The sequence below is a fragment of the Clarias gariepinus genome, chromosome 15 (genome assembly GCF_024256425.1).
Source record: "Clarias gariepinus isolate MV-2021 ecotype Netherlands chromosome 15, CGAR_prim_01v2, whole genome shotgun sequence".
Lineage (NCBI taxonomy): Eukaryota > Metazoa > Chordata > Actinopteri > Siluriformes > Clariidae > Clarias > Clarias gariepinus.
Genome location: NC_071114.1, coordinates 19,091,351 through 19,118,290, shown reverse-complemented (window position 1 = coordinate 19,118,290; position 26,940 = coordinate 19,091,351). Strand labels below are relative to the sequence as shown.

General features: G+C 36.3%; 2 protein-coding genes and 1 non-coding gene across 3 annotated transcripts in view; 2 read left to right on the top strand and 1 right to left on the bottom strand.

Annotated features, from left to right (window-relative positions):
• The first annotated feature begins 2,552 nt into the window (after positions 1–2,552).
• ncl (nucleolin) lies at positions 2,553–10,514 on the top strand. The gene is made up of 17 exons (XM_053513805.1): positions 2,553–2,714; positions 4,111–4,212; positions 4,310–4,424; positions 4,637–4,738; positions 4,828–4,962; positions 5,194–5,334; positions 5,571–5,717; positions 6,050–6,139; positions 6,550–6,673; positions 6,811–6,947; positions 7,197–7,323; positions 7,794–7,930; positions 8,045–8,174; positions 8,467–8,606; positions 8,936–9,062; positions 9,502–9,773; positions 9,915–10,514. Exons 1-17 carry the CDS (start codon positions 2,697–2,699, stop codon positions 9,974–9,976), a joined length of 2,106 nt encoding a protein of 701 aa, XP_053369780.1. The 5' UTR covers positions 2,553–2,696; the 3' UTR covers positions 9,977–10,514.
• LOC128543522 (small nucleolar RNA SNORD82) lies at positions 5,433–5,499 on the top strand. The gene has a single exon (XR_008365744.1). It is a non-coding gene; the product is annotated as a small nucleolar RNA SNORD82 (small nucleolar RNA).
• Positions 10,515–22,964: 12,450 nt separating the features above from the next.
• The window catches only part of psmd1 (proteasome 26S subunit, non-ATPase 1), a 44,396-nt gene continuing 40,420 nt past the window's right edge, over positions 22,965–26,940 (bottom strand). Inside the window, exons 21-25 of the mRNA XM_053513007.1 lie at positions 25,127–25,219; positions 24,877–24,969; positions 24,447–24,620; positions 23,123–23,284; positions 22,965–23,016 (exon numbers count right to left, since the gene is read on the bottom strand). Of these exons, the coding sequence (XP_053368982.1) occupies positions 23,138–23,284; positions 24,447–24,620; positions 24,877–24,969; positions 25,127–25,219 (507 nt within the window). The 3' untranslated portion in view covers positions 22,965–23,016; positions 23,123–23,137. The remainder of the gene's footprint in view (positions 23,017–23,122; positions 23,285–24,446; positions 24,621–24,876; positions 24,970–25,126; positions 25,220–26,940) is intronic.

The following is a 26,940-nucleotide window of genomic DNA, read 5'->3' as shown; positions in this document are numbered from 1 at the left end:
AACCATGTTCTTAGATTGGTGTATTAATTATCTTTATTAACTTAAAAATTTAAAAAGAAGAAAAAAGAAAACACAACCACACTGAACATTTGCGCTGTTATTTACAGTACTGAAGTACACAAAACGTATATGTTGCACATTCTGGTATATGTTTGCATATACTGGTTTATGTTTACATACAAAAAAGGACTAATATTGTACTACTGCAATAAGCTGGACAATATCACTGCTGCTGATCATTCTATTTCACACTCTATGACCACACTCTATGACCACACTGTACTGCTGCTGCTGGCAAATTGCACATTCCACAAACTAAATACAGTTTATTTATTGGGTTATTACTTTTTCACATTTCAAAATTTTTAAATACTTTACATATTTTTACTTTATTTTATTTGATCCTATTTTATTGTAACAAAATTGTGGATTTTATTTTTTTTATTCTTTCCTCTTAGTATTTTGCCTCCTTACATTCTTTTTCCTTTTTTAAGGTCACAAACAGTCATGTAAGCATTTCACTGCATATGATACTGTGTATGGATGTATATGTGACAAATTTTAATTTGAATTATATCCCAAAAGGTAACAGAATTTATCAGAAAATACCATGTGATAAAGGAGAAAGTTATGCACTTTCGTTAAATGGTTACATTTAAAACGGACAGTGGAGAACATAAAGTGACTTCTGGTACCAAACATTATTTATGGAAAATCCTCACAGTAACTCTTTCTAAAATTGATTGTTACAATAATCAAATAAATGAGGTTACACATAGAGCGATTTTGTTAAGGTCCTTACAGATGTAACATATGGATGTCATTTTGAATGTCATTTTGAAAGACTTTTTTTCCCCCAAGGGCGATTTGAGTTTGCAGAGTTTGCATGGGTGGGTTTTCTCCGGGTGCTCTAGTTTTGGCTTTGCCAAATTGCCCATAATGTGTGAAGGAGTGAGTGAGTGTGTGTGCCCTGCAATGGATTGGAACACTATACTGGGTGTACCCCACCTCATACCTAAAGTCTCCTGGGATTCGCTCCAGGCTCCCTCTGACCCTGTACACAGGATAAGCAGTATAGAAGATGTGAATGAATGAATAAATTATTTTGTTCCTGAAGTTACACTAATTTATCTCATCTGCAGGTGTCAAATAATACTTTTCAAATAGAGTATCTAGATCAGAGAATATGTCTATCTTTAATAATATTTTGGGGACTTTAATTCCTTGCTTCTTCTCATAGCCCACATCATAACTTTGTTTTTCAAGTAGTTTCCACACTGCCTACCACTAAGCAATAAAACCTTCCAAGTTCTTCCAAGAGTTTTACTGGTAAATCTTGGGTATAAGTGTCTTTTATGAGCCTATTATTAAATGTTCAGTATCCTCAATTTGCCATTAGGCTTTTCAACACCTCTCCTCATGGGCATGGGAATGTGGACTAGACGATTTAAGCTTAAGACTCTTCTGCGATATAAATTCCGGTCCTATATGCACATCTGTTGGCTTCATAGTCTGGACCAGGGGTAGCTCAGTGGTTAAAGCATTGGATTATGGTTCGGAAGATCCCAGGTTCAGACCCCACAACCACCAAGTTGCCACTGTTGAGCCCTTGAGCAAGGCCCTTAACCCTCAACTGCTCAGATGTATATGAGATAAAAATGTAAGTCGCTCTGGATAAGAGCGTCTCCTAAATGTAAATAGTCTGAATACTACTCTCAGTAATACCTATCCAACCATTATGCATAGACTTAGTGTCCCTTTCATGCTATTCTTTGTGCAATTACTACAATTTGCACTATCATGTTTTCACATATACAATTGAGCATCAATTCATCCCTTTATTTTACTTATTAGTATTATTCATTTATGCCTTTTTATATTATTAAGCGTGACTTAAATGCTTTATTTCTATTCTACGTGTATATCTTAGAATAGAAATAGCATTGCAATTTATTAACTTTTGGTCGGTTCTCCTATTACCCTGTGTCCACTGAATATATGTAAGATATACAGTGTGGAATCACATCTACATCGTCTCTGTGTTACTGTCTCTATTGCTGTTGGATATCTAAAATTCCTTTCGGTATCTCTCTAGCTAGCTAGCTAGCTATTTCCATTACAATTTCGCGAAGTTCACGTTGTGGTCTAAAAGAACTTGTTTGTTTCCATTTCGTATGTCGAATGCGCCCTGGTACAGAATGACATCATTCCGATTTGCGAATTACTATTTGTGCAAGATAAATCGAACGCAGCTCTCGCAACTTTATGGCTGGACACCCGGATGGGAAGACGGCATCTGATTGGTTGTCGTTGTCCGACTCGATATAGCGAAACTTATATATTATTATTTTATAAACAAGGTTTAACATTGTGGTACAAATATCGGAACATGTCATACGCGTGTAAATAAAACTACACGTTTTCCCAGTTTAACTTTTACATCGTTATTATTTATTCTCTGATGAGCTTTTATAAATACAAAAACTTCATTTCCCACAATTCCCTCTGTCAGTTGTCGCTAGTTTGTCAAGCGGTTACTGTGAGTGGGAGGAGACGTGTTGAGGAGCCTCGCCGTGCTGCATCCTCTCTCTTACCAAGTGCAACCAAGCTGCGGAAGGGACCCACGTGTGACCTGTGGAGAAAAAGAAAGATTCGTTGAAACTAATTATCGTGTTTCAGTGAAACACCTCCCAGCCATGGTGAAGCTCGCAAAGGTAAGCAATCTTTTTTTTTTTTTTTTTTTTTTTAATGCCATGACAAATTTTAATATGAAATCTTCTCGTCGAAGTTTAAACTCGGCTAAGTTCCTGAGAAATTCCTTAGCAGCGTGTTTAAATTTCACCTCCATTCAGTCTGTATATTTTAAAGAGGTGTGTGTAAAAGCCTTAATACGCCACCATATTGCACTAAGAAAAAAATGGTGGCTTCAGATTTGAGCGGCCTTGGCCATGTTCGTAACCGGCAAGGGCTGAGTGTTAAAATGGCCGCCTGTTGTATCGGTAGTGCTCCTACAGAGTGTGTATAAGTTAAAACTCCAACACTGCTGTAGGGAACGTGAATCAGGTTTGAACCGCCATTTGAGATTGTCCCCAAATCTAATAAGTCTAAACTTAAAATGGCCGATTCGGGGCCTTGATGCTTTTTTTGTGCTAGTTAAAATAAACAGAAATTGAAGCAATCTTAAAATAATGTGACTAGTATATTTTTTAAATGTTTAATTATCCATTGACACGAGGTTAGTTTAAAAATGTCACACGGTCGAATAAAATTGTTCTCTGATTAATAGCAAATGTTGGCTCGTAATCTAAATCCACATGAATAGGGCTGTTATTGCAATTAACATGCTTGCTTGATCCCTAATTATTTTAGGTGTTCTTTCCTTAATATAAATGTTAATATAAACATCGTTTTATAGCCTTGGGGAAGTTTTGCTCCGGAGCTAACTAACGATACTGCAATTAAGGTTAAAAAAAAAAAAGCTTGCGCGATTTCGTCAATGCACGCGCGTTAATGTTGTGCGCCCGTTAAGGTTATTGTACACACTATAAGCGTAATAAACGCCTAATCTCTGTGTGGAATATCCATAAAAAAGAATAATGACCGACTTATTCTGTTCTGCTGCTGTGGCGTGTTGGTTAGCTTAGCATGCTATGCCATGCGTGCCGTGAGCCCACGTGGGTTTGTCCCTGATCACACGTGGCCTTTGTGCACGTTGATTTTTATCGGAGTTGTTTTAAACTTTGACACTGTTCCTTATATGTGCATCATTTTAAACGTCCCACCTTTATAAAATGTCTTATGTACGTATTTTTTATGTTTATATGCAATTTAAAAGCAGTAAAGTTTAGTTGTTTTATCATTTATATTATTTAGTTTTTGTGACTGCCTATTTTGTCATTGAACATGTTTATTGAGCCAATTCTGCCATTTCTAAGATATGAGTAAAATAAAATGCACCTTGTATTACCATTCTGTAACTTGGAGCGTTTTACAAATAACTGAATTTGAGTGCTATGAAAATGTTAAGTGATACCACAGTTATCTAAGTTTCATTAGCATGTTAGCATAGTGCAAATATATTAATCATATTTTCTACGTATATATTTGCAGGCGGGGAAAAAGCAAGTGAAGGAAGCGCCCCCAAAGAAAAAGGCTCCTCCACCTCCAAAGGAAGTTGAAGAGTCCAGCGAGGAGGATAGTGATGAAGAAGAGGTGAGTTTTGAATGAACCATACTGTGTAAATTTCTGTCTGTATATTTCTGTATGCTATGATTAAAACAGCCTAAATTATTTATTTATTTTTGTTAAGGCCCCACCACCCAAAGCTGCAGCCAAGAAGAACACCGCTCCAGTAAAGGGAGTGAAAAATGGAAAAGCCCCTGCTAAGCAAGAAAGTGAAGATGAGGATGATGATGATGAATCTGGTGTGTTGTCCATAATGTTTTAAATTTGTATGTATATTGTATGCAGTTGTGTGGGGGTTTTTTTCACTGCTAATCAAAACTGATTTCAGTAGCTTGTCTATTTAGTGGGATTAGTGGTATAGCATGATTTAACTGTAATATCCAGATTTAGCAAGTTCCAAGTAAAAGCATGAACCTTATCGAAAGTTAACTTTTTGTCTTCTTACCATCAGAGGAAGAGGCTGCTCCAGCTAAAGCTCCAGCCACTAAAGCAGCACCTGCCAAGAAAGCAGCTGCGGAATCAGACGATGATGATGACGACGATGATGAATCTGGTACATGTCCTAACTTTTAATGTTAGCAGTTTAAACCTGCACTGCAATGCAAATATGTTTATAGCGTTATTTCTCCCCTGTCCTTACAGAAGAAGAGCCACCCAAAAAGACCCCTGCTAAATCCGCTAAGGCCGTTCCTGCTAAAGCAAAACCTGTGAAGGCTAAAGCAGTTCCTGCAAAAAAGGAGGAGTCTGATGATGATGATGATGATGACGACGATGATGGTATAATACAGAATAATCGATAATACTTGATTGCTTTTTATTAAATAGACATCTCCATATACTGTAGCATATAAAGCCTTAATTCTAAGTGTCGGTTTATTCTAAATTGTGTTTTTAAGTAAGTTTGTAAGTCCAGTGGTTTTGTAAATTACACTTTATTTAAAAGAAACTTCTACCTGGATGAATGAATCTCCACAGACATTTATTCTAAATGTTTAATTTGTTTAACAGATGATGAATCAGAAGAGGAGGAAGCTCCACCTCCTAAAAAAGCAGCCCCTGCTAAATCTAGTGGTAAAGCTGCCCCTCCTAAACCTGCTGCTAAAGCAGCTCCAGCTAAAGAGGAGTCTGAGGATGAAGAGGAGGATGATGGTGTGTGTTTTTTTTTTTTTTTTTTTTTTTTAAGTCATTGTTTCTCCCTTAGTCTATAAAACATTCACTTGCTTCTCTCTGGGGGAAATATATAGTAGAGCACAGATGATGAGTACTAGGGACTTAATACTGATTGTATGTGATGTGGTGTTTGCTCTGATGTGCTCAATTCTTGTTTTAGCACCAGTATTTGTTTGATCTCTGCATTATTTAACGCTTGTTATATTTTAATACAGAGTCAGAGGAAGAGGAAATGGACACAACACCTGCGCCAGCCAAAAAAGCAGCAGTGAAAAAGGCTAAGGAGGAATCTGAGGAGGAGGAGGATGACGATGATGATGATGACGAGGAAGATGATGATGACGAGGAGGAGGATGAAGACGGTAAAAAAAAAAAAACAGTGCCTGTTATTCGCATTTGAGATTTTTCCTTCTTTGTAGTAAACAAATGCCTTTTAAATGTTTAAGTATTAAATATACTGTTTTTATTTTTAAAATATTAGATTATTATATTTATTATCTTTTTGTATTTTGAATACGAGTGCACAGATGACTCACAAGGGACCTAATACTGATATTTAATTTTATTTTGATTTGCTTAGGATATCCTGTTGGAGATGTTATAGTGTTTTAATAGTCCATTTGTGAGATCATTTTAAAAGTGCTTTTTATTTTTTTTTTTTTAAATATATTAACATGTCTTTTCAAAACTGCAGCTGCTCCTGTAACACCAGGAAAGAGAAAGGCTGATGTAAAGAAGGAGAAAGGAACACCGCCAGCTAAAAAAGCCAAATCTGATGGAGAAGGTAAGGTTGCCTCTAAGTGTTTGAATAAATATTCACTTAGTAATAAGTGTTTAATTATTAGTTATTTATTTGGTAACACTTAAAAAATGTAAGGCTTTTACCGGGAGATTTGGCTTTACTGTTAACATTCTGAAGTTGTTACAGTATAAACAATAACACATTCGAATGATGCCATTAATATCAATTGATACTGTTGTATAAAACTGAAACACCTAACGGTTCAGGATCCTGAATTCAAAAGTGCTATGTTTAAAGAGAATACAGTAATGCTACTAGTCAGTTGTTTTTGTTCAAACAAAATTTCATTAAAGACTAGTTGCACTTTTAACACTTACAAACTAGTAACAATAGCCTGTCTCAGTTTGTCATCAGCGATGTTGAACTTTTTTTTTCTCCTTCCCCCCCCCCAGCTTTCAGTTTATTTATGGGTAACCTGAACTCCGAGAAGAGTTTTGAAGAAATTAAAGAAGGCGTCAGTAAATTCTTCAAAAAAGAGGGTCTTGTGATTCAGGATGTTCGCCTAGGTGGCTCCAAGTAAGTGAATCTTTTATTTACTCTTGCATTCATTTATTAATTAAATAATTTCATACTTTTATGGCAGTTTTTTTTTTTAAGAGTAGCTATATTGTTTGTGAACTTTTTCTGTTGCTAAAAATGACACTCTCTTGTAGGAAGTTTGGTTATGTCGACTTTGCCACAGAAGAGGAGCTTCAGAAAGCTCTCAGCCTCAGCGGGAAGAAGTTTATGGGTCTTGCAATCAAACTAGACAGAGCCAGAAGTAAAGAAGACTCCCAGGAAAGCAAAAAGGGTAATTTTGCATTGTGTTATCATGTATAAAAAACAAGGGTTAACATTTAGTACACTGTTATCAGCATGGGACAATGTTGTACATTGAAGAAACCAGATATGATGAAACTTTTGTTTCCTGAATGCACTTGTGTGTATGTGTATGGTTCAAAGATAGTCAAGTACTGATCTGGTGACACATTAATCGATTAAATCTGATTTATTATAAAAGTAACACTTGGCTGATTTTATTTGACGGATTTGTGTGCAGAGAGAGATGCCCGGACGCTGTTTGTGAAAAATCTGCCATACTCTGCAACCTCAGATGACCTGAAAGAGATTTTCGATCAAGCAATGGATATCAGGATACCTGTCGGCCACAATGGCACCAGCAGAGGGTAATGAACTAAAACTTAACCTGTTGGCAAACTAGAATATACCGTAGTGTTAAAACTAAGGCAGCATGGTGACATACTGTTTAGTACTGTGGCCTCCCACCTCAAGGGTCTGTGTGTAGAGTTTGCAATTTCTCCATGCTTGATGGGTTTCCTTCAAGTACCCTGCTTTTCTCCCACAGTCCAAAGACATGCAGATGAGCATAATTGGCATTTCCAAACTGCCTGTAGCGTGAATGTTTGTGCACATTGTGATGGATTGGCACTCTGTCCAAGATGTATAGTGTCGCGTGGTACCCCAGTCTTCTGGGTTAGGCACCATGTTTCCCACACCCTATAAATGATATACTGATAGTGTGTGAATGAGTGAGTGTGAACGCACATCAGCGAAATGCAGTAAATACTAAAACATTTTTAGAGTCTCTGGTTTAATTTGCATGCACAGATAATTGACAGTTTATTGTTCTGCACAGAATTGCATACATTGAATTCAAGACAGAAGCAATCGCTGAGAAAATGTTGGAGGAGACACAGGGTTCAGATGTTCAGGGCCGATCAATCATGGTGGACTTTACAGGTGCCAAAAGCAGACAGAGCAGCAAAGGACCAGGTGAGTGAGTTGTTTATTCTTAATGTTTATTCATTTAAGTGTTCCCAGTGCAAGAACGCATTTTGGAATTTGTAAGAAACATCCATAACATGTTATTTTTCTTACTCTCTTTAGCTTCTGCACCTGCAAACAAGGTTCTGGTTGTAAATAATCTAGCGTTCAGTGCCACAGAAGAGTCCCTTCAGAATGTGTTTGAGAAAGCCGTCGCTATCAGAATACCACAGAATAATGGCCGGCCGAAAGGGTAGGCAATAATCTGAGATTCTTAACTTAATCATTTAATCCGAAAAACGAAATAATGTCCATCTGTAAGTGATAAAACTTTTATTACTTGCACCAAGTAACTAAACTGTTAATGCCACATATGATGAACATTTTTGTCTACTGAATTCTCATGTTGTTTTTTAAGATAGTCCTTTTAAGAAGTCCTGATGTGGCATGCTTTTAATCAAATTCTTGTCACTAGGAACAATAACACATTTAGTATTAAGAATATCTTTGAAATTACTTAACTGTGCTGCTGTGCTTTATTTCAGGTTTGCCTTTGTCGAGTTTGAAAACACAGATGATGCCAAGGAAGCGATGGATTCATGCAATAACACAGACATCGAAGGCAGGAGCATCAGACTAGAGTTCAGCCAGAACAGAGGAGAAGGCGGTGGACGAGGAGGATCAGGTTAGTCGGACACCCTGTTCTGTTCAGGATAGTCACCCACTTTCATTAGCTAGTGTGCAGTTCAAGTGAACAGCCCAAACTGTTAGCTCGGCCACATGATTTAACTGCATGGCTGGACAAATAATTAAATATCAGTGTTCATTAATATGGAAAAACTATCAATATTTTTGCCCTATGGCTATGTAATCTAAAAGTCTGAAGTAATGTCAGTGGCAGAAGCTTTGAGATTATTGATAAATAGCAATTACTTGCTTTAGTTATTTAGTTCTGCCAATACATGGAAAAAAAATATGGGACAAGAATTTTAATATGTATTTCCTTTTTTTCAGGACCCACAAAAACACTGTTTGTTAAAGGCCTGTCAGACGAAACGACAGATCAAACCCTGAGGGATGCGTTTGAGGGCGCTGTCGCTGCCAGAATCGCCACAGACAAAGATACAGGATCATGTAAAGGGTAAATTGTTTATTGCTAAATACCTCGGATCATATTACTGATGAGTCAATACATTTCTGTGATGGGGGATTACTATATTGTTTTACTGTTGTACTAGATAGATTTGCTTAGAAACATCTTTCAAAAAGCTTTACAATCGAATCTTCTCATGAGCTCCTCTCTGCCTGACAGTGGCAGTGCGTGAACTTGCATGAGAAGTAGACTCTCACTCTTATTAACACGAGTCTCGTCTGTTTGATGGGAGTTGCGTATGTCTGATGTGAGACAACTGTCTGTATAACTCATTTACTGTTTAATGTAAGGATAGGACTTTTGTGAAAAATAGCTTTTTGTAGCTGAAATAAATGAGAACAGGGATTCATCTTTTGAACAGTTATGGCACATGGCAGTTGACCCCTGTTTTGATAAAGTTGTAACGAAGACTTTGTTTGTTTGGCAGGTACGGCTTTGTTGACTTTGACAGTGAGGAGGACTGCAAAGCAGCAAAAGAAGCAATGGATGATGCAGAAATAGATGGAAATAAAGTGACTCTGGACTATGCCAAGCCGAAAGGAGAAGGAGGAAGAGGCGGCGGACGGGGAGGATTCGGAGGATTTGGAGGAAGAGATGGTGGAAGGGGTGGATTTGGAGGAAGAGGAGGAGGAAGGGGTGGATTTAGAGGAGGGAGAGGAGGAGGAGGATATCGTGGAGGCGGAAGAGGAGGATTTAGAGGTAATAGAGTTACAAGGGCTATTGTGTTAAATTTACAGCAATGTCCTGTACATTTCTGCATGGCAACATAACACAAATACTATAAAGCAACAAATGTCAGTTATTAATAATTAACAAAAAATTATTTTACTTGTTTTTTAGGTGGTCGAGGTGGAGGAGGTGGACCAAGACCTCAAGGAAAGAAGATAAAGTTTGACGATTAAAACTACTCTGTTTTTTTATATTTCCAAATAAACTGTATTTCTGCTTGAATGGTCTTTTGGACATTCCAGCATCTCATTAATTAATGGAGCGTCCATCTTTTTCTGTCTGAAAGCTTTGTGCATTCTCAAATGTTCCTGTTCATCCGTGCGCATCTTCATATTTTCCCCAATTTTGTGGGAGGAAAGTTGAAATGTGAATATTTTTTTTTTATTGTTTTTGTTAAAGTATCTCTAAATGATTTTTTTTTTTTTTTTTTTTTTTGCTTTAGGTGTGTTTTACCATAACCTGTACAAAGCATATTATAAAAGATGAACGATTAAACATGCCCAAAAATATGTTTGGGCTTTTTGAAATCTGGTTAAATTGTGTACTGTCTTAAATCTGTGTGAGAAGGGGTATTTTTTTTTTTATTATTATTAGTTTTTTGCCTTATTGGTTTGTAGAGATCAGCCAGTGTCTGGAAGGTAACTAACTCCAACAACCTTTTTCTTGTGTGTTTTGGAAGACACAATTTTTAAATAAACATGATTTATAAAGTTTGTGCGTCCTGTTATTTTTTTAATTAACAGGCGAGTGTCCTAAATCCTGTTACTTGTCCAGGTATGTTATATTCAGAAGCAATAAATTGCATTTTAATAAAAACTAGTAAGAGTAATTCTCAAGTGCTTCTGTTCAGGGGAAATTGCATGTCTAGTATTAAATGTTGAGCTTCCAACTTTGCAATGCTGTGGGGTATTATTTTCATAAATAAGGTACCACCAGAATTGAACTAAGCAAATGGTTAAGGGCTTTTAGTTGTATTGTAGTGGTTAATGTGTCAGCTAGCAAGTTATTTAAACATAACAGATGCAGTAAGTAGCTTCTCATTTGATAGCCTTTAAAGCTCAGGGCGTTTTAGCTATTACTTTTTTACCGTGTATTTTTTGACATTCCCATATTCTGGTAGTGAAAGGTTAACTGTAAGACCCAAGGTTCTCCAGCAGAGGGAACCAGCATTGTGTGCGTAAAAAAAAATCACCTTGATCATAGTGGGTTTTGGGCAAATACAAGTAGCTTTTTTTTTTTTTTTTACAGTGCAATTCCTTATTTAAGAAGAATCAGTCGAAAAAGAAAAAAATTGTGCGATATTAAGTACTACCTTCCGCTTTGACTGGATTTAAGAGGGTTAGTTCCAGCCAGGTGCCGCCAATCATCAGCCCTTGATTAACTGATCAGCAGCAGGTGTGCAGACTTCAAGAAAATCTGAGGTTTTGGCAGTTTGCTAGTCTGGAGCAATGACAAGAGGAAAAGACATAACCGTCTTAGAGAAGCTACTGTTGCTACACATCAATCCGCAAACTTATATATATATATATATATATATATTTTACAATTTGGAGTTCAACGTTTTACAGTGATAAATATTTTTGACAAGTGGAAATCATTCTAAACAGTTGCCAATCTTCCCATGAGTGGACATCCCAGCATACTCACACCCAGGTCAGCCTGCAATGCTGAGAGAAATACAAAAGTGTGAAACAAAAGCATGACTGAGGTTCGCAAAACTGCATCTGAGGAAACCACAAGCCTTCTGCAACAATGTGCTGTGGATAAATGAGACCGAAGTGGAGTTGTTTGGCCATGCGCCATATTTGAAAAAAAAAAAAAAAACAGCATTTCAGCAGAAACACCTCTTCGCCCACTGTGGAGGGGCGCTGATTTTATTTTATTTTATTTTTTTAAGTTTTTGCAGCCACAGGACCACTGAGCTGAAGAAAATATTCTAATATTTTAAGATACTGGATTTTCATTAGCTGTTAACTATAAATATTCAACTTTACTTTAATAAATCTAGAATGTAAAAGTTTCATTTTGATTTAACTTTGAAAATAAAACCTTCCTTGATATTCTACTTTGTATGTGCACTTGTATTTGAGAACTGCACATCTTACTCTGGCCACTAGAGTGCACTATTGGAAAGAAAGATTTTTCACATCCGCAAAATTAAAAGGAAGTTTTTGTCTGTACCTGGGTCATGACTCGCTCTTTCAGCGATGTCGTTACATACAGTCGTGGCTAAAAGTTTTGAGAATGACACAAATATTAGTTTTTACAAAGTTTACTGCTAAACTGCTTTTAGATCTTTGTTTCAGTTGTTCTGTGATGTACTGAAATATAAATACAAGCACTTCATATGTTTCAAAGGCTTTTATCGACAATTACATGACATTTATGCAAAGAGTCAGTATTTGCAGTGTTGGCCCTTCTTTTTCAGGACCTCTGCAATTTGACTGGGCATGCTCTCAATCAACTTCTGGGTCAAATCCTGACTGATAGCAACCCATTCTATCATAATCACTTCTTAGAGTTTGTCCACCTGCCTCTTGAGGATTGACCACAAGTTCTCAATGGGATTAAGATCTGGGGAGTTTCCAGGGCATGGACCCAAAATTTCAATGTTTTGGTCCCCGAGCCACTTAGTTATCACTTTTGCCTTATGGCATGGTGCTCCATTGTGCTGGAAAATGCATTGTTCTTCACCAAACTGTTGTTGGATTGTTGGAAGAAGTTGCTGTTGGAGGGTGTTTTGGTACCATTCTTTATTCATGGCTGTGTTTTTGGGCAAAATCGTGAGTGAGCCCACTCCGTTGGATGAGAAGAAACCTCACACATGAATGTTCTCAGGATGCTTTACTGTTGGCATGACACAGGACTGATTGTAGCGCTCACCTTTTCTTCTCCGGACAAGCCTTTTTCCAGATGCCCCAAACAATCAGAAAGAGGCTTCATCTGAGAATATAACTTTGTCCCAGTCCTCAGCAGTCCATTCACCATACTTTCTGCAGAAGATCAGTTGGTCCCTGATGTTTTTTTTTTGGAGAGATCCCGCAGCTGAATCCTCTTTAGGAGACGATCCTGGCGCTTGCTGGACATTCTTGGGCGCCCTGAAGCCTTATTAACAAGAATTGAACCTCTTTCCTTAAAGTTCTTGATGATCCTATAAATTGTTGATTTAGGTGCAATCTTAGTAGCCACAATATCCTTGCCTGTAAAGCCATTTTTATGTAACGCAGTGATGGCTGCACGCGTTTCTTTGCAAGTCACTAGGTTAACAATGGAAGAACAATGATTTCAAGCATCACGCTCCTTTTAACATGTCAAGTCTGCCATTCTAATCAGCCTGACATAATGATCTCCAGTCTTGTGCTTGTCAACATTCTCACCTGAGTTAACAAGACGATTACTGAAATGATCTCAGCAGGTCCTTTAATGACAGCAATGAAATGCAGTGGAAAGGTTTTTTGGGATTAAGTTAATTTTCATGGCAAAGAAGGACTATGCAATTCATCTGATCACTCTTCATAACATTCTTCGCATGTGTCAAACTGTGGGCGTGTCTTAAATCGACACTGAACCGGAAGCCTGGAATTTAACGAAACTTGCTGTACTTAACGTATCTGCCTGAAGTTTAACCTGCGATATAAGTGAAATCAAAATGCTGAATAAAAGTGATGTCATGAACAGTTATGTGCGGGATTTAAGAACCTACTTTAAATTAAACTATCAATAAGGTACTTGTTCAATGTAAACAAACACCCGCACAAATAGATATTAATTAGAAAGCTAAATTGAATACTTTTACTGGAATGAGTTCATATTTTCACCATTGAAATAACAGCGCTGAAGTGGTATATGTTCATTTCAATGCACTGGAGTCATTTTAAGACAAAACTTAATCTTTATCTGATTTCTCAGTTGGGATTCACTCTTCAATTACAGAACAGGGAAAGTGTTATAGTGTTTTGCTATATTTAATCTTACAAAATTGTATCTCTTTGTATGAATAAATTAGACAGAGAGTTCTACCATAGTGAAAGACAGGCAGCCATGTACGTGGGCTTCAACCTGTAATAATAAAATCAAATTCAAATTTTATTTGTCAAATACAGTCATACACAGTACGATATGCAGTAAAATGCTTAGTCTGATCACTGATCACTAATCACTGATTACATTAAAGCTGATCTGCTTTTTAGCTTAGCTTTTTTAAAAGTATTTTTATAAACTCTTTAACAGTCATCGATGGGTTCTAACACTAGTGTACATATGCTTTTGTACAAAGTAACTTTATGGTCCTTACAATCAACCTTTAAACCTTTAAAATTAATGTTAAAACAGAGAGTGCAAAAAGCCTTGCAGGATTGCAATTAAGAACATAGAAAAACAAATTTAACCCGGTTTAACCTTTAATCCATCAAGTCCAGCAAAGATCATGTAAGGGTTAAAGGAGGAGAATGAATAAATGAATGAAACAAAATCAAAGGCCACAGAAAAAAGCCCACAAAAGAAACTGAAGGTGTAAAAAGGAATAGACATGTTGGGAGAGCACTTGGGTTCCTACCAGCATGTGATGATGCAATAACATACAGATTAATTTTACAGAAAGTATTTAAATAAAAATATATAGATTTTGGAACTGTGGTGTAGTGGTTAGCACTGTCGCCTTGACCTGCAATGGATGGGCACCCTGTCCAGGGTCTCATACCCTAAGCCTACTGGGATAGGCTCGCTCCAGGTTCTAGCAACCCTGAATACGGGATAAAGCGATATAGAAGATGAGTGAGTGAGTGAGATTTTGGAAAACTTTAAATGGGAAACAGCAAATGAAATAAACTACTGTAAAATGACAGTTAAATGTTATTGGTCTGTGCAACCAACCGAAGGGAGGACATTGAGATTTTATTTGTAGTCGCACATGTATGAATAAAACCTCTCTGTTCTATTACTGATCCAATTGACTCCCTTTCTCTCACCGCTGCAGTCATACTTTCCTCAGTTTGTGTGTGTGTGTGTGTGTGTGTGGTCAGATTCCCACTGTGAGGCAGAGAGTCACTGCTGGAGTCTTTTCCCCTCCATAAAAGAGAAATGTGCACAAGAGCAAAGAGGCTGTCAAGCTCCATTAAACTCCTCTACTGACAAAACATCATCTACTGAAAGTTGTAGGGTTCCACGATCTCAGCCTCCTTATCAACTGGCTTCTAAAACACACAAGTTGATTATTGTCCTAAAACAACAAATCTCTAAGAGGAATAAAACTCTCACACCAAAGCAATGTGTGTGCCATACTATTTATCCAATTATAGTTACATTTAATCATGTTCTTACTTTCGTTATAACAGCTGTAAACAGTTTCTCCCTTAATCATAATAAGACACCAGTGGGGAAAAAAGTGTAAACTCATCAGTCCTGAAAATATTGGATAACTTGTTTAAAGCTTTACCTCTGACCATTATAAAGCACTGACACTGGTTATTCCTTCCAAACATGGCATTAAAATGAAACAATAAATAAAACAAATAATTAAAATGGGCAAATTGATGTAAATGCTAATTGAAACCTTTCTGATAAATCCAAATCCAAAAGTCTGGCAGTATGATAATAAGATAATGGGGTGAAAGCAAATTCTCTGATAGGAAAGTTGTGTTTCTAAGACAAGTAGATCAGAGGAACTGAGACAGATTTATTAACACTACTCATTGATCACTATTGAAAAAAAGAGAAAACTTGTCACTTATCCCCTCATTGTGGGCCACCCATTCCTCTCACCCTTCATCTTTTCCTTTCCTTGTTCTGTGTCCTTAACCATGGCGATTGTTTATTTCTCTAACCGTTTCCCAGAATGCCTTGGCCTCCATGTCGTGTGTCTCCAGACACTTTCAACTCAACCTTGGAACCTCGGAAACTGAAAATCTGTGACTGGAAAATGTAAAATGTACCGTAGTCAACATGATGAGTCTGGAGTCCAGCTGTGAGAAGAAATGTAAAGCCAAGGCCGAATGTGTTACACCAAATGACCCTCCCTCCCACAACATATATTATTGAAAAAAACATTATCTAAAAAGACTATGGTGCAAATTGGCAACCCAGTATTACAATCTCAACTAAAGTTAGTTTTGATTGATTGATTGATTATTTATTGATTAATTATTTATTAATTGATTGACTTAACAGAACAAGGTTTTGGTATTAGGATGGTTTTGTCACACAATAGTTAATCAGTTTGTTATCAGGTTTAGTTCCCTAAAAGTTGGAACCAGCTTTGAAAAGTAAAATCCCTTTATAGTAGAGTTATGGCCTGGTTTAATTTAAGAGTTACAGTACATAGAAATTTTGTATAATTAAAATTAAGCATATTGAGGCATTATATGTTTTATTATTGTATTAATTTATTTTAAACCAGCCATCAAAACACCTGACCTATTGAGGCACAATACCTTTGAAGGTGTGCATTGGCATCTGACATCAACATGCTACCAGCAGATTCTGATTTCTTAAACAGACATGTCAAAATATGTGCCCTGTGGTCATGGCAAAGATGTTACTGTGCTTCACAAGAGTTAAATTATTGGCCTACATCAAGCAAAGAAAACAACTGCGGAGATTGCTAATATTACTGGAATTGGGGTAAGAACTGTCCAACACATTATTAAAAACTTGAAGGACTGTCCTAAACTGACAACTTTATGGAAAGAATGTGGTCAGAAAAAATTTGAAATCACTTAAACCTTGGTGAAGTTAAAACATAAAAAATCAACAGGAGAAATCATTAGAGAGTAAAGAGCATTTCCACACACACAATGTGATGAGAACTCATATTTCATATTGGTAAAAGGAGGACACGAAGTTAGTTGGGTTGAGAGAAGAGGATGCAGCGGATATGGTTAGATGGAAGCAAATGAATCGCTGTGGAGACCCCTGAAAGGGCATAGCTGAAAGACAAATAAGAATGTGATAAAAACTCATGGAATTGCATGGCCACAAGAAAGCCACTTCTTAACGAGGCTAATCAGAAAACAAATCTCTTTACTTTGTAGATAGCTTAAAGGTTGGACTTTGCAGCAATGCAAAAAAGGTCTTGTTACTCTTGTGAAGAGTAATGGGTGCATCAGGGTAAGAGGGGAAGTACATGAAGTAATGCAACCATCAAGCATATGGCCACTCTTTAAGCCTGTGAAGACTTAAAGTGTTATGAACTGGGGTTGCATCATTTGGTCACAAGTATTATGTGGTAATAAAATTAGTCAGTCTAATTAAATATATATATATATGCACTGATATATGTATACTGCTATATGTGTGTATGTGTGTGCGCATCTGTATTCAGGTGTGTTTGTGTATCTTTTTGATCCAGCTTTGGACAGTTGGCTGACAGTTGGAAAATCATAGTAATAAAAATGGACAATGCCCTCATGACATTTATATTGTTTTTTAATATAGTTTTTTTTTTTTTTACATTGTAAGTCTTACTTTTTTTATGGTTTTATTATTCATTATAGATAAGTAGGGGAAAAACCTAAAAACTACTAATCATTTTACAAATTATTTTACCATTTATTATGTTATTTTTATTTTGTTAAGGGTGTATTTGTTATTTGATGTAAATTTGTGAAATATGTTTTTAAATATGTTAGTACTATATGCAATTATGTAATAAATTATTATTATTATTATTATTATTATTATTATTATACATTCACCCACCCACATTTCACTTGTTAAACTGGTTGTGTTTATTTCACTTTAAACTATTCATCAGGTTGCTGTTAGCCCAGGCTGTATCTCAAACTCCCTCAAACTTTTTGCCACGAAAATTTTTCCACCAGGGAGGAATTAACACTCACTAATCTAGCTGCTCGCAATGGCCGAGAAAAGCCACAAGACATTAAAGTTAAAAATGTCCCATCAAATCATGTGCCAGTAATTTTTAATCCAAATCCCTGTGGAAACAATCTCACACACCTGCAAAAACACAGAGTCAACATCGAATGATGCCTTTCAACATGCCTGCCTGAGCTTTTAAATAAACTCTTATACCACTCACGCCTTAGACTCAAATATTTAATACCGTGATACCTTCAAGAGCCACGTGGTTATCAAAATAATCAGCAAAAATGCAACACATATATATGTATATATCAATGAGCACAAATTTGACTGCTGGGTCTCTAAAAGCAAACGCTGATGGGTAGTAAAATGGAGAAAGAAACAAATAGGGTAAAAAGATTCATATTTTAGTTGAAAATTTTCTTTTTGTATAGATTTAGCAAACAGGATTGCGTGTAGTGACAAAAATAGCAAATGATTTGCAAAAATTGTTCTGCAATACACAATATACAGGCTTGCTGGAAAATTTCTTTGCTGATTATTTTTGATGTTTAAATTTATTTAATGATTCAAAAATAAAAACCATGGCTAAAACACAGCATAAAAAATTGAGAGTTAATATACAAATTTATCATGGCATGGTGGTGGCAGCATCGTGAGGTAGGAATGTTTTTCTGCCACTGGCAGACAAGTTAATATAGAAAGACCAGTGGATGCAGGAACATAGAATTATCCTGAGAAATAAAAATTTCAAGACCTCAGGCTAGGATGACGACATTTCAAGACAGCCCGAAGCATTTCATCACGAAAACACAGAAGAGGATTCAGCAACTCCTGGAGTGGCTTAACCAGAGTTCGGACCTAAACCCTATTGATCCCCCCTGGAGAGACCTGAAAATGTATTTACACTGACACTACCCATCCCCCCTGGCTTAAACAATTTCTCCAAAAAGCATGCAAGAAACTTCCAGAAGAAAGGTGTGCCAAGCTTGAAGCATCATTCACAAGCATAAACATGCAAAAGTTGTTGTGAAGGAAACTTCATGTCTTTACATTTTTTAGATTTTACATACAGATTTGTAAATGTGGTATCAGACAGCACCATGAAATTGCCAATAAATCAGACACAAAACACATCTTGCAACATTTCAGTTCATGGAATCATCTCAAAGATATTCAGTCACTCACCATCAAATCTGAGCTCAGAAACAATAACACACTTTCAGTGATGTAATAAAACTCGATAAGACCAAAGATGGCAATGGCCTTTCGTTCATTTGGACCCCAGCAAGTGTTTTACCACACACACACACACACACGCACACACACGCACACACACACATACCTGTGTGTCTCTCTTCCATGGCGTTACAGTCTGCTGAAGCTCTACTGACAAACCTGTGATGACAGAAGCTGAAGAAGGAAAATCTCAGCGTTAGAACCAAAGTTCTGTGGTTCAGAAATCACAGCAGGACTCACCACGACATTTATAAAGTGGTGATTGACTCCTTTAAAATCTAAAGGAGAATTTCAGTCAAAAAATATTGTGAATAAGTGACTGAGTACATCACGGCACTGCTGTATTGGTTTTATGGTATATGGTTTTCTAGAACAGAAATTCCGACGGTTGAGCAGCTGCACAAGACAGCTTTATGTTAAAGTTCTTTTTCAAAAACGTTATAATTTATAACAACCTAAAAGCTTATTCACTGGAAATTAAAGTGTGAACATTTAATATAAATATAAATATATTGATAGGTTAGGTTTTCTTCACACACCAATTTGCAATGGCTTTTTGCACAATATTTATTAGCTGTTATTTTCACAAGAGTTCATTTTTTTTAAATCTTTGCTGCTACTTCAACAAGAAATGCTTGCTGTTTTTTCATGGCATTTCCTCAACTCGTTATCACAGAGTATTGCATTGTGTTGTTGCTCTTGTTGTGTTGTTGCACTTTATTAGATTCTGTTGTCTTTTTCTTTTCATAGTTCTTTTGATAATTTATGTTGTTAATTTACGTTGTATGTAGACACCAGCACCTTGGTCCTAGAGGAACGTTGTTTCATTTCACTGTGTACTGAACTGTACTGTATATAGCTGAAATGACAATAAAAGCCTACTTGACTTGACTCTACATGGAAAAGTTTATAAAACATTTCCAGGAGAAGTGTCCAGGGTCAAGCCACATTTTGTTTTTAAAGAATGAGAAAAAAAAAACCTGCTAATATTTAATTGGACGGCTTTATGCAAAAATCACTCCATAAAGTCTTCTCCAGCACATCCCAAAAGGGTTAAATTTAGGTCTCTGTGGTGGCAAATTTATGTATAAAAATCATTTCTCATGCTCCCAGAAATACCCTTTCACAATTCCAGCCCAAAGAAACGTAGCATTGCTGTTGTGGAATACTGTATGCCCTTGCCATGTTATAACCTGGTCATTCAGTACAATCAGGTCATCTGCTGACTTTATTTCATTAACACATAACATTGTTAAGCCTAGATCTGACCAATTGAAGCAACCCCAGATCATAACACTGCCTCCAGAGCCACTGTGCATGATGGGTTCATTGCTTCACGCTCTTCTCACCCGGACATTCCATCTCCCTGGAAGAGGTGCAATCTGGACTCATCAGACCACATGACCTTTTTACATTGCTCCAAAGCCCAGTCTTTATGCTTCATAGGAAACTGAAGACTTTTATCTTTTTTTTCTTTTGGCCACACAGATGTTTACTCCAAATCATGTAAGCTCTCGTTGGATTGCATTTGTGTCAATGCTCTTAATTTTGCTGTTAAACAAAGTGGTTGTTTCTACTGTAAAGTCTGTAAAGTGATTTCTAATCAGTCATGTTTCCCTCTCTGACTACGTTTCTTCCACAAGTCCCAAGTTGACAGTTCAGCACTATTCAATCATCTTTAAATGTGGCATTGGACAATTCTTAACCAAAATCTCCTTAGTATTTTTAGTTGCCTAATGCACACCAATAACTTCTGTGTTCTGAAACACAGTAACATATTTCTACTACTCATTGCATCAGTTAGGGTTAAAAGAATTATTGCAGCTAAAATATATTTATCCTTGCAGTAATTATTTAATCAGAAGCTCTTAAGTGTTCAATTATTATAATCCAAATGGTGACCTTTTTGGCCAGGCTGTGTATAAACAGATGAAACTGTAATAATTGGGAAATTTCTGGTATAAGAGAAATAAACACCTTGAAACAAACTGTCGAAGGGAAACTAAAAAATTAGTGAAGCGCTAATCAATCAATCAAATAGCACCTATCCACTACCAAGTAGATCCTATGTGCTGAACAAAGTACAAAATGCCAAATGTGGACTTAATTAGTAAAATAAAATAATAAAATACTTTTGTACAAGGAAACGGTTGATAAACAGTATTATGGGTTCTTTATACTGTAAATTTAAAATTCTATTCTTTTTTTTTTTTTACCTTTTACTATAATTTTATTGTTCACTGCCTTTCTATCTTCGTGCTCTTGAGACGCTAAGACAAAATAGGCATTACTTTTGCTGTGTTGGGAAAAATACTTTGCTTTAACAACTGGATTTATTTATTTAATAAATTCCAACACTTGTTTTTGAAATTTGGTACAAGATCGCCAAGGTTAAAATTGAAATGCGCCTTCAAACCATAAAAAAAAAAATTTACACACCTGCCTTAGTTAAAGCACAAAAAATAGATCTAAATATAATTAGATGTCATCTGCATAAAAAAATGGAATGTGACATTATGCGCTTTAATAATACCCAAAAGCAACATATATAGGGAAAAAAATAGGGCCAAGTATAGATCGCTGTGGTACCCCATAGGGCTGCAGTTTAATTTAAATGAAATTAAAAAAACTTTTATGTCTATTTAGAGAACACTTAAACAGTATACTTTGGTTTTAATGAGCAAGGATTTGAGTGTTGAAGCTTTTGGAAGAATTTGGAAAGAATAAGATGAACAGTTTTATGATGTGAAGAGAGTTTTATGATGTTCGGCTAGAAATGCATTAAATGTCAGACTGTTGCTCTCAGTTTGAACACAAGGAAGTAGTAAAAGTTCAAAAGGGAAACTTTTTCTTAAATAAACAAAAAACAACAACAACAAAAAAACAGTATACAGTAAACAGTAGATACGCCAATGCATCCCATTCTGAATGTAATGATGAGCGGGAAATCACTGCTCCACTATGGGAAACAGCCAGGAATGTGATAAGGTACGTGTTCAGTGTCTTAAAGGGAAAATGACATTAATTTATATCTAAACATTAAATACAATCTAGATCAGATAAAAAATTTTTTTTTACTTAAATGCCCATGTCTAATCTGAAGCCCACTCTTGTTTTTATTTCTGGGTGTTAAACAGTTTTGGGTGGAGCAACTGGAACGATAAATATGAAAAATCTATGAAAAATGTCTAAAATCGGAAAAATGTCTAATATAATTTATTATTATTATTGTTAAATACACAAAATATTCATTTTCCATGAGTTGTGTTTCAAGAATAAAGGTCAGATAACACTACTGCAGTGCAGAGTCAGCTAAAATGTAACACTACATTCTGGTCTAACATTCTCATTCACATTTTAAAAAATTATGTTTAATATATACATATATGTCTAATAACAGAGATAATAAAGTAATATTGTAATGTTTTAGAATTTAACATCCTGACAAGCTTAATTTTTGCCTCCAAATAAACACACATTACACCACATAATCATATATATAAATTTTCCCCCTGGGTATAATATGCATTTTTAATCAGATGTTGTTATTTCTCTTCTCTCTCTCTTTAAAGATTCTTGGTCTCATAAAATTCTATTGTTTCCAAATTACTCCCCCCCTCCCCCCACATACTGTACACTTCCCTTATGCTTACTTTACTTCTATTCCTTATCTACCTCTTTTTCTTCCACTTTCCCCATTTTTTTTCTTGCTTTTCTTACACACTTTTAGTCTTTATCTTCTAATCTATTTTTTGCTCTTACGCTCTCTTCCCCCCTCTTTTTTGTTGTTCATTTCTTTTCTTGTATTTTCTTACAAATAAGTTTAGTATAAATAAATCAAACTCTCAACTTGAAGAAAAAAAAAACAATTAAGCCTTAAAACATCTCGTTACTGCATAAACTTTCAAGTTGTAAAAGGCATCCAGTCAGAAACAAAATTACTTCAGCAGGCAAAGTTCTAACCATATGAAGAAATAAACACACAAGATCCACATCACATTTATTATTTTTTTAATTGTAATAACTGAAAAGAACAGAAAATATTTAACATGTGACAGTGAGGCCAAGAGGTGCGAGGAACGTATAAAATAACAGGGACCATATGGGGGGGGGGGGGGGGGGGGGACGCATGCTGGGATATGGATGACCTCTGCACCTGTAACCAATAAATTTAAAAAGAGAGACAGGTGTTAAAGGTCATTAAAAGTACTGTTTAATTTGGACTTAAAATGGTTCCTGGTATTAATGCAGGTTCTGCCTACCAATGCAAAGAACAATCATTCGTCTATGTACTCGAACGGCTCCGGGGGCTCGGGCTCCTGCTCCTCCTCTTCTATTTTAGGCCCATGGGCAGAGACGGGTTCCACAAGCTCCTCCTCCTCCTCACTGGTGTCCTTCAGGATGATAATACCACCTGTGTGAAGCTGAAGAGGACAGAGAGGAAATCAAATCAGCTTAACCATTGGTAGCAAGAGGCAGTAAGAGAGAGACAGAGAGATGGAGAGACAAGGAGAAGAGAAGGCCAAAAACTGACATGTATCTTCAATTTTCTTCATCTGACCTTCTTATCTGTAACTTTTATTTTAAAGGAACAGAGGATGAAAATCTACACTACCAGTCAAAAGTTCGGACACACTTTCTTATTCAATGTTTTTTTCAACATTGTACATTTATTTAGTTTTTTCATTAAACTGAAAACATTTAAATATTTTTTAACACTTTTGCTTATTACTTAATTCCATACATGCTCTTTTATAGTATGGATGTCTTCAGTACTGATGTACAATGTTAAAAATAATAAAAATAAAGATAAAACACTGAACAAGAATGTGTCCCTACACTTTTGACTGGTACTGTTCATCAGTGCAGATGTGAGAGCTACTTTGTGCTCTTACATCAAATCACAGCTCTACTGCCAGTCAAGCAAGCAGAAGGAGCGATGCATGTTCGGTAAGATGCGGCTGGCAGGCATCACGTGGTTTGGAGGGCTTTGGTAATAACGGGTGGGAATTGTATATGCCTAAATTAGGGGCGAAAATAAAATAAAGACCTATCCTGATTTTTTCAGAGTTAAGAGAGCTTCTGTTTCTGGTTTTCAAACATGTTTGTGTTTGAACCAAAAAAAACCCCCATAAAATAAAACAAATTTGCAGCACTAGCTTGATTGTTCTGCTCAATGTCTCCCAACTGCCAACAAGAGGAACCCTGTGCATTGCTGAATAATAAACATTACAGGAAGGTGAAATGCTGAAGTTTTGTTCATGTAAACATTATTCGACCCACCCAAAAAAAAAAAGGGGGGGGGGGCGCTAGGGGGCTGCGTCCAACAGACTAAATCTTTGTCGCAATGTTTATGCAGACAATAGTGCAGTGTCATCGTACTCTTCTAAAAAATTCGAGGTTGCGTGGATCTCATTATTTACAACGGAAAAAGATCAAATATTTACAGCAGGCTCACATCCAAGGCTTTATGGGCCAGTTATGTCAAGGGTTGGTTATGTTTCTGCGAAAATGGCTGTTTGAGCGTGCGGGTGCATGTATATAAGAGAGAGAGAGAGAGAGAGAGAGAGAGAGACAGACACTCACTGGTTTAAATGGCTGATAACGACAGTTCTCAGGCATGGTTAGCACTCGGAGCTGCGCCGGCATCACTCTCGCTGGATTCGCCAACATCTGAAAATTAGGCTCCTGCTCCTTTTTTTTCTCCTTCTCTTTCTCTTTTTCCTCATCTTTCTTGTCTTTTTCCGTCTCCTGCGTTTCCTGTAGTGAACACATCATGAAAAACTGCATATTAAACAAACATTTTTTTGTATTTTCTTTATTTTATTTACTTTAAACTCACTGAAGTATATACTACTTTCAAAATTGTGCACAGATTTCAGTGTCTTTTAAATATTTTAATAAATAAAAATAAATGTTAGATTTATATACAAATAAACCATTTTGTGTTTCTCATCATGCTCTCTCATATTATATGAAGAACATGACTGAAACTAAACATGCTAAATAAACCCACCACTTCCATCTTCTCTTCTTCCTTCTCCTTTTTCTCCTTCTCTTTCTCCTTCTTCTTGGCTTTAGCGGTGATGGACAGAACAGCAGTGGAAACCTGAATAAATCAGGATAAATCTTTTAGCACTTGATCAAGATATAAATTGGGTCATAAAAACACTATAGACCATTTTTTTTACACAAGTAAATAATAATGAATAATAAATCATGAAATACTTTCTAAGAATAATTCCTGATCTGAAGGAATCTCTTACCTTTTCCTTTTCTTTCTCCTTGGGAACTTCCAGAGGAGGAGGATAAGCAAAAGTCGAGGGTTTACAGTTGGACCGGTACTGCACTTTCGGCATCTAAAGGGAGGGAAAAAAAACCCAACAACACCCAGGAAGTTGAGGAGAAATAAATAAAAACAATGGAGTAAGAAGACATGGCTCTTGACTGACAAAAATTTCAGGCAGGAAACTAACTGACAATTAAAGACAGGATGAAGCGGCTGAATTGAAGTTTTTGGTATGGTATAGCTCACAAATAAATGAAATAAAAATGCATAATTCACCAAGTACCTACATAAAGGGATGTTAAAAGTCTAGAGAGGGAGTCTAGAGAACAGACTGGCCATACTTTTGGGAGCCAAAAATAAAGAGAAATGTCACCTTCTTGCATGATAAAGGCCCAAAACACAACTCCAAATCAACACAAAAAGGGCAGTAAAAACTGGACCAGCCCAGTCTAAAAGTCCCATCTAAAACTTGTGGATGAACTGTGCACACAAGATTTCTTTTACAATATTATAAGATCTGAAACATTTCTGCATAAAAGAGTGAAAATAAATAATCATCAATTCAAGATGTGCCATGTAGGGTTGTGTACCTATGTAACCAGTATGTACTTGAACCGAATCAGAGCATAGATTTCGGTGCCTCACTTTGGTGCTACCGCACATGAAAAATTATTTCCTGACTAAGAAAATGGACATGAGTCAGAAAGCTCTAATAATACAAATCCAACTAATGTTTGCAGAAACGCTAGTATGCATGTTGTCTACACGTTCTGACTTAAAAGCACAACTTGGAAAAATTAGACCAACATGACCAACATGAATGCTGCATGTTCATGCAGTAATTACACTTGCCCTAGACAGCAGCAGGTAGTGTTAGCTCACTAAGCTAAACGCACTTAAATTAAAATGCCTAAAGCTAAACGTTCTAACATGTGGCTGTTTTTCACAACAAAGGATTTCAATATCGCAACATGCAACAAATGTCTTTTAACAATTGTGTGTAAAGGGGGAAACACGTTAAACCTAATGAAACATTTGAGGACACACGAGATAAAGTTAAAAGCAGAGAAATGCACTGTGTTTAACAGCGTATGACATTAGCTGGCAGTGTGTGCATCCACGGCCCCAGTCAAACCAACACTAGCAAAGTCAGGAGATGCGTCATATTTTGGCAGATGAGACAAATATGTTCATATTTCTGCAAAAGAGTTGCTGCAATTTGAAGCCAGTTAGACTTTTACCCAAACGTGAAAGTGTGAAATGCATAGGCAAAACATGCTTCAACAAAGTACAAGTGTAAAAAAAAAAAAACCCTTTTTTTCTACTTCAAATCCACAGAAACATTTCTATTTTTCAAAATAAATTATATCTGTTGCTACAATCACATTAAAGATAGAGAAGTATTTTTTTTTAAAGATTATATTGTTTACATCTTTCTGCTGTCATTATGCCACTTAAATTTAGCACTTTATTTGCTGTCTGAAAAAGAATGGAGCAATTTAGAGCAACTTTGCTGAAGTGTGGGGAGGGTTTGACTCAAATGACTTTACAACTTATCACATAAGGATGAAAAAGAATAATTGAAAAAGTTCATTAATTTGTCTAAAATCAAAGTGCACAAGACAATAGAATGATTCTGTCATAACATTTTAAATCATTTAAATGTTTCCTGCTTGGAAACTTTCAGAGCTTACAAACTAGGTGTGTGCTGAAATAGATAACCGCCTGACCTCTTCACCCCTTCACTTCTTGCAGTACAGACAATCTGGCGATGAGTCTCAAATTACTTGT